This window comes from Anneissia japonica, unplaced genomic scaffold, assembly GCF_011630105.1.
Source record: "Anneissia japonica isolate Jap-2015-1 unplaced genomic scaffold, ASM1163010v1 scaffold975_len24044_cov169, whole genome shotgun sequence".
Taxonomy (NCBI): Eukaryota; Metazoa; Echinodermata; class Crinoidea; order Comatulida; family Comatulidae; genus Anneissia; species Anneissia japonica.
The window spans coordinates 1-8,563 of NW_022749692.1; the positions used below are offsets into that span (position 1 = coordinate 1).

General features: G+C 35.0%; 2 protein-coding genes across 2 annotated transcripts; both read left to right on the forward strand.

The window, feature by feature from the left end:
* Positions 1-280: 280 nt before the first annotated feature.
* On the forward strand, positions 281-2,316 carry LOC117121135 (adenosine receptor A2b-like). The gene has a single exon (XM_033266235.1). It carries the CDS (start codon positions 738-740, stop codon positions 1,851-1,853), a length of 1,116 nt encoding a protein of 371 aa, XP_033122126.1. The 5' UTR covers positions 281-737; the 3' UTR covers positions 1,854-2,316.
* Positions 2,317-6,275: 3,959 nt separating this feature from the next.
* On the forward strand, positions 6,276-7,701 carry LOC117121134 (testis-specific serine/threonine-protein kinase 5-like; the record flags this gene model as incomplete). Its single annotated transcript, XM_033266234.1, has 3 exons — positions 6,276-6,503; positions 6,764-6,871; positions 7,502-7,701. Coding segments are annotated over exons 1-3 (536 nt in total), but the record flags the coding sequence as incomplete, so codon positions are not given.
* Positions 7,702-8,563: the final 862 nt, after the last annotated feature.

Below are 8,563 nucleotides of genomic sequence, written 5' to 3' on the forward strand. Positions count from 1 at the left end.
TATTTTTTAAATTACTTTTATAATTCTGTGTAATCTTTTCAATAATACCAATAACAGTAATAATTAGAAAAAAGTACAAACATTTTTTTTTCTTATTTTCATTGAAGTTTTAAACTTTATTTAATAATTTTGTTTTATATAATGTAATAAAAATAAGACAATGTGTAAAAAGAAATTAAGTTACAGACGAACAAAGTATTATCTTAATTACAATATATTACGCTTATTTTGTAAAATCACAATACAAAAACAAACAAAAAACCGCCGGGGGCCCTTTGCGGCCCCTGGTCTCCTGCCCCACTTCGGCAACGGTGACACGAAACGTTGCCCTGTAGTACTAGAGTGTAGATCAATGATACTGAGCCCTTCAGGTCTATACATAAAAAAGTATGCAAATTTATGATTGATCTTTTTTCTTTAATTATGGCATATTCAAGTGAAAGTAATCAGCACTTTGAATAGCAGGTCACGTTATTCATTACAGTTAATATTACAGTTATTTATTTTTCAAATGTTGCCATGGTATTGGCGGTATTCACTTTTTAAATGTATACTTTATTGATATTACATCCAATCAAATAGTAATTATATAACAAATGATCCTATAGGTATAAGTAAAATAACAAATTATTGCATATAATTTGTTACGAATGACTTCATATACGAACTAAAAGCAATGGAAGTGCGTACTGTGATCACCAAACTTGTTTTTGCGACAGTTTTATTTCTGTTTCACGATGGCAACAATTGATTTATCGGTACAGCAAAACGTTTCTGTAGGGCTATTTATTTATGTGATCATTACATACTTGCCTGTTATGCTGATCACGATACTTGGAAACTTCATCGTTATACTCAGTGTATATCGGAAACGTGAAAAAACTCCAAACAGTATCTTCATCTCATCCTTGGCAATCTTCGATTTCTTAACTGGTTTGATTGGAGTTCCCCTCTGCATGGTTGCATTCCTTCTTCGTAGACAGTTCCATTATATGGAGAACTGTGCGATATGGTATTATGTGCCCATCACAATATTTATTTCTATCTCCGTGCTAAATCTGATCGTGATAACTATTGATCGATTCCTTGCGATTAAATATCCTCTTCGATACCATGTATGGATATCAACTGAAAGAGCATTTCGAGTTTGCATCTGTGTTGATTTGTTTGGTTTTTTTTTCGCAGGAAGTTCATTCGCAATAGGTGCTGTCGCAAGTCTTTTCGTGCCACCACCTAATGTGACGTATGAATACGATTGCGGGAGCTCTGCCATATATGAAATGTACGGAGCACCTGTGTCCTATTACGTCATGGGACCAGTTGTCGGCCTTTCAATTCTTTTCCTGTTTATTCTGTACGCGTATATTTTCTCAATCGCGTCAAAAAAGGCGAAGGAGAATGCCACACGCCACGGAAAGAAGGTTAAAAAAAGAGAAATGAAAGTGACGAAAACCGCAGCTATAGTACTTCTTGCTTATACGCTGTGCACTGCACCAAGTGCTCTTAAAATCATTATTAAAAGACTCATTGATAATGGTTCCACCTGGCTGGTGTGGTATTTGTGGTTTGCAGATTTTCTCATCATTGCTAACTCTATGATGAATCCGTTAATTTATGCAGGAAGAAGTAAAGTAATGAGAAAAGAATTCAAAGAAACTTTTGACTTCATTATCTGCAAGGTATCATCGAGATCTGAAGTAAAAGCGAAATATGACGCAGAGGCATCCTGTAGTCGAAAGTCACCGAAAATTCATTCAGTGACAACGTCATCAGCTAACTTGGCAACTTGTTTGACCAGTACGTCGTCGGCAAGCACTGGTGAAAGTTTTAGTGCAGATTTTAGAGAAAATTAGATAACGTCACGCACTTATAGAAGAATAAAGTGTTTTTTGCCAAGTAAATTGGCCGAAACTCAGCATAATTAATAACTTAATTCATTAGTACGTCATCGGCAAGCCATTGTAGTATGCTGTATTGAAAGAATACGAGTGGATGCTACTTCGAACGAATGCTAGTTCAAGCGGATAATGTGCCAGTTCGAGCGGATGCGAATTTATCCTTTTTTTTTAAATTGTTTTAATGCCAAAATGCAATGTGTAACCATGGACCTATTAATAAGGTCCATGGTGTAACTAAGTTTTTGAATTATAAATTGTTAAACAAAATCTCTCCAACAAATAGGCAATTGTATAAATGGAAGTTAAAACACACTGACACATGTGATACGTGTGGAGCAGTCGAAGATGAAAAGCACATGTTTTTTGAATGTCTAAAAAATAGGATATTATGGGAAAATATAGACAATCTATTTAAGAAACTTGATAACAGTCAATCTTCTCTGTCTCTTATACACATCTAGATGTGTATAAGAGACAGTTGAATAGCAGGTCACGTTATTCATTACAGTTAATATTAGTTATTTATTTTTCAAATGTTGCCATGGTATTGGCGGTATTCACTTTTTAAATGTATACTTTATTGATATTACATCCAATCAAATAGTAATTATATAACAAATGATCCTATAGGTATAAGTAAAATAACAAATTATTGCATATAATTTGTTACGAATGACTTCATATACGAACTAAAAGCAATGGAAGTGCGTACTGTGGTCACCAAACTTGTTTTTGCGACAGTTTTATTTCTGTTTCACGATGGCAACAATTGATTTATCGGTACAGCAAAACGTTTCTGTAGGGCTATTTATTTATGTGATCGTCACATACTTGGCCGTTATGTTGGTGACAATACTTGGAAACTTCATTGTTATACTCAGTGTGTATAGGAATCGTAAAAATACTCCGAGCAGTATCTTCATTGCATCCTTAGCAATTGTTGATTGCTACAATCTTCTTTCTTTTTTGAATTTTCACAATGGCAACAATTGATTTGTTGCTACAGCAAAACGTTTCTGTAGGGCTATTTATTTATGTGATCGTCACATACTTGGCCGTTATGTTGGTGACAATACTTGGAAACTTCATTGTTATACTCAGTGTGTATAGGAATCGTAAAAATACTCCGAGCAGTATCTTCATTGCATCCTTAGCAATTGTTGATTTCTTAACTGGCTTGATTGGAGTTCCCCTCTGTATGGTAGGAAGCTTTCTTCGTAGACAGTTCCTTTATATGAATGGCTGTGCAATGTGGTATTATATGCCCGCCACAATATTGATTTCTATGTCCGTGCTGAATCTGTTGGTGATAACTATTGACCGCTATTAAACAATTTAAATTATATTTTATTCCAAAATACCTTTATTCGATTATACACGTTATTGGTTGTTAAAAAATGATATAATAAAAAAAATAAACGGTAATGCCATAAAGGTAATGAAAAAAAAAATTGATATAGAAGGAAATATTGTACTGTACTGTACTGCTTGTTTAACTAAAGGTGGTGGTTACGCCACGAAAGAGGAAAAAAGTTTTTGAAAGGGTTTTGGTACTTTTAATAATTATTCCATATTTGAATTACAGTCTTGGGAAATCCAACCACCATGGCCGTTAACAAGCACTATATCAGTCTCAAGTATTTGGGAAGGTATAGTTCGGTACGATAACACGTAGGGAAAATAAATCACTCTTATGATATTGTTTTTGTCTGACGCAAACTCACATCGAAAAAAGAACTATAACATTTATTAAATTGTTCACGTTTCATTCTGAATTCACGTTCAGTGCGTTCAACCTGGGGTTTTGTAGTAAAACAAATATAATTATGAATAGGCCTAATGTTAACTGTAATTGAATTTTAAATGTATTGTAATTAAAACTGTATTTTTAAATGTACATTTTTGTAAACGATTAATTGTCATATATATATATTAATGCTTGCGGTACACCACATAACAGAAAAGAACTGTTGTTGTTGTTTAAAAATATCTCATCATTATGATGAGTAATTTTCACCATAATGTAACTTATATTTACATCAAGGTTTCAATGTCCTAACATCATTGGTGTGAGCAACTTTAAGACGGATGCCAGACCGCAGTTCCTGTGTTTATTTTATGCCTCCCTGGTAGCATGCAGAGACTGCAGTTTAATTGGATACAAAATATTACGTTAATTTTTCATTTATTTGATCCAAATATTAGCGGCGTATCTACAGGGAGCTGGATTATTAAAGGAGGGGGTGTTAACTCACAAATAAGGTGATGAGGTGATTTTTAAGCATGATTTTTTTTGCTACAAAGGGGCGGGCGTGGGGCTGTCTCTTATACACATCTAGAGTTGCTGTTTTACTCCCAGCATCCCCTAGATACGCCACTGCCAAATACGTGTAGGAATAAACAATCTATAAGCAGAACAAGGCTAGTATAACAAATACAAATATTAATAAAAATAAATCAAAAAAGGGTTTATCGTTTAAAGTTTTGGTTAAAATAACTGACAACAAATTAATTATACAAATGAATTTTTAAATCGGTTTGTACTACTTTGCCTTGACTGTGCAGTCCAACCTGATTTGTTAAAGATGTGTATTAATACAGCAGTTTATTGGATGAGTACCATTTACAATTATTTCATTTAGTTTTTTACAAGAGCCTTTTCGTGAATTTCTGAGAGAGGGGTTCGCCCCTTTTTTTTATTTGAAGTACTATATTAAACAATAGGCTAGATAATCCAAAAATATTGCAAAGATATTTCTTTTATAAACACAAAAGGGGATAAAATTAAAAAAATCACACAGTGTGATTTCTAAAATTTTATCCACTCATCGTGTGTTCATTTATAAAATAGGAACCCTTGTTTGTGTCTGTTCAGATCGTCTAGCCTACAGTTTAAAAAGGCATTCAAATTTTAAAAAGGGCGTGGCCTTTTTTGTGGCACATTTAAGATAATTTGTAAAAAAGGACATGTGACAATGGTGTGATTTCTGTAATTTTATCCCTTCATCACATATCTTCATTTATAAAAGAAAAACCCTTGTTTACAAGATATCCAGATTGTATAGTGTTAAAGTAGTGCTTCCAATAAAAAAAGTGGCATGGCCCTTATTTTGCATATTTTTAAGCTAATTTCCATATGAATAAAGATGAGATTTCTGGAAACCAAGGACCAGCGCGCCGTGGCGTCATCACGCTGCCATGCGCGTTTTTGCGTGCGCGCTTTTCACGCACGGTTGTTTATGGTTACGTCGTGCTTAATTTCAATAACATAGCAACAGCAAAAAATGGCCTATTATACAGACTTCAGTCTCAATTGCAGCAAAGATGAATAATTAAATAAAAGAACCGTAGGCCTATACAATTATTGTATTTAACTGCAAATGACCGGGAAACAAACAGAGAACCGGCAGCAATTTAGCTACGTCAAAACTAAGCAGCAGTACATTGCAATCGAAACGGCAGATTGTAAGAGACATGGGTATGTACTTACCGAAACGACGTTAGGAACTGGCGCATACGCAAAGGTAAAGCTGGCACGAGTGGTAGAAAAGAAACTCGAGCGATATGAGCGGCTAAGAACTGATTTGAAAGATAAGGGGCACAATTTGGTAAGATTATTATTGTATGTAGGCCTAAGTAAGGCCTACTACTTACTGCTACCGGTCATACAGGCTAGGCCTAGTGTTAATTCATATATGAATTCAAACCAAAGAAAACTAGATGCTAAGAATAAGATAAGAATACGTCGACTATTGATGATCGATGTATAGAATTGTCAATTATCCATAAAGAAAGGGAGTAAAGTAAAAGTATTATTTACGTCATCACTAAATGCAATTAACTAAAATTATAATAAACCCCTTCATAGGTCTGTCTCTTATACACATCTAGATGTGTATAAGAGACAGTTTAAAAAGGGCGTGGCCTTTTTTGTGGCACATTTAAGATAATTTGTAAAACAGGACATGTGACAATGGTGTGATTTCTGTAATTTTATCCCTTCATCACATATCTTCATTTATAAAAGAAAAACTCTTGTTTACAAGATATCCAGATTGTATAGTGTTAAAGTAGTACTTCCAATCAAAAAAGGGGCATGGCCCTTATTTTGCATATTTTAAGCTAATTTCCATATGAATAAAGATTAGATTTCTGGAAACCAAGGACCAGCGCGCCGTGGCGTCATCACGCTGCCAAGCGCGTTTTTGCGTGCGCGCTTTTCACGCACGGTTGTTTATGGTTACGTCGTGCTTAATTTCAATAACATAGCAACAGCGAAAAATGGCCTATTATACAGACTTCAGTCTCAATTGCAGCAAAGATGAATAATTAAATAAAGGAACCGTAGGCCTACACAATTATTGTATTTAACTGCAAATGACCGGGAAACAAACAGAGAACCGGCAGCAATTTAGCTACGTCAAAACTAAGCAGCAGTACATTGCAATCGAAACGGCAGATTGTAAGAGACATGGGTATGTACTTACCGAAACGACGTTAGGAACTGGCGCATACGCAAAGGTAAAGCTGGCACGAGTGGTAGAAAAGAAACTCGAGCGATATGAGCGGCTAAGAACTGATTTGAAAGATAAGGGGCACAATTTGGTAAGATTATTATTGTATGTAGGCCTAAGTAAGGCCTACTACTTACTGCTACCGGTCATACAGGCTAGGCCTAGTGTTAATTCATATATGAATTCAAACCAAAGAAAACTAGATGCTAAGAATAAGATAAGAATACGTCGACTATTGATGATCGATGTATAGAATTGTCAATTATCCATAAAGAAAGGGAGTAAAGTAAAAGTATTATTTACGTCATCACTAAATGCAATTAACTAAAATTATAATAAACCCCTTCATAGGTTGCGATAAAAATTATTTCGAAGAAGGAAGCTCCATCTGAATACATTAATAAGTTCATGCCTCGAGAAGTGGACGCCTTAAAGGTCACCTACAAACACCCAAACCTCGTAAGTTCAGTTGCCTTTCACATGTAACATATTATGATTTAATAACTTCGATATTTCGTCGTTAAATTCTTCTTCCTTAAATCAGGGAACAGTGACATTTCACTGTTCCCTGCTTAAATGGACAAACAAAAATAGGAGAAGCAATGTATAGAATACGTGCTCACAACCAGGTCTAGGGGTAGAGCGCAGTTGAAGTTGTACCGTACAGGGTGGGTTGGGTGGAAGTCCCAACTTGAAGTATAATGTAGGAATTACTTTGATTTGCGGTTAGTATTGAAGTGGTACATATAGATAAATATTTATTTTTCATAAAAATTTGTTGCCACTGGATTTATTAGATTTTAACACGCACCGATTACAATTTAGTTATCAGAGGCCAGCAAAATGCGTAGTGACTGATCAAGGCGCAGGGTTCCAACCTCAGCCCTAACATGGTTCGGTTGTGACGAAGGTTTAATGTTGTTAGAATATGGCACCTAAAGGCTCTTGGCAATAGCACAGTCACACTCTCCCGACGGGGTGGTGGGGAGGTGGCGAATTGCTCGGGGGGGGGGGGTGGCGAATTGCTCCCCCAAACTCCCACTGGAATTTACTAGAGCCACCGCACCGAATTTATCAATTTAATTTCAGGTCCAGTTGTATGAAGTGTTTCGGACAGACATTCGTATCTACCTGGTGGTAGAGTATGCCCCAAATGGTGATATCTTATCGTACATAAACGAATGCGTACTGCAGAATGGATGTGGGATAAAGGAGGACAGAGCTAGACACCTTTTCAAGCAAATAATCGCTGGCGTAGCACACTGTCACAACCTTAATGTTGTTCACAGGTAGGTTTTCCAGTGGTCCCAAGTAGGAAAAGTCCATTCTGGGAGATCTGCGGTGGCGGAAATAGAGTGGGGGAGGGGGATTGGGGTGCTAAAAAGTAAGAAAGTTTATGATTATGTCAACTATTTATGACCTGATAGTACTCTCAGACTAATATAAATTTCTTTTTTTTCTCCATTTTTTAAAATAATTTAGACAAATTTAGGGGGATCTCGGCCGGCAATGAAACGAAAACACAGTACTACCACAAGATAGATAGATAGACAGACAGACAGACCGACAGACCCACCGACAGACAGACAGACAGACAGATAGATAGATAGATAAGGGGAATGTAATAAAGGTCAAAAAAGAAGAAAAAAAACCAGTTCTTGTCATGTTCGACCTATAAACACACACATTGTAAGCATACATGATACATAGGCCTACGCACACCTTAATAAATCAATGAAATAAAATAAATAAAAAGAATATGTGAATAAATAATTAAATTAATAAATTAAAAATAAGTAAATAAATAAATAGAATAATAAACTAATAACAAATTATAACATAAGCACTACTTCGATCAAAATATTTTAACTATTATTATGACGCACTTGAATATTTATTTATTTATTTATTCAACTGAACATACACTTTTGTTTCAGTGGCACACAACATTTCGGTGCGTTCAATGAGAAAGAAAAACAACTAAACTAAAAGAAACTAAAAGTTATACAAAACAATTATACAATAACAGTATTCAGTACTGTATTGGTTTTGAAGCAAAATCCACTAAATAAAAAACAACATTACTGTAGTAATACTATTTTTAGAGTTAACAAATTATTACGTTATTAAGATACAGATAAGCACAAAAAA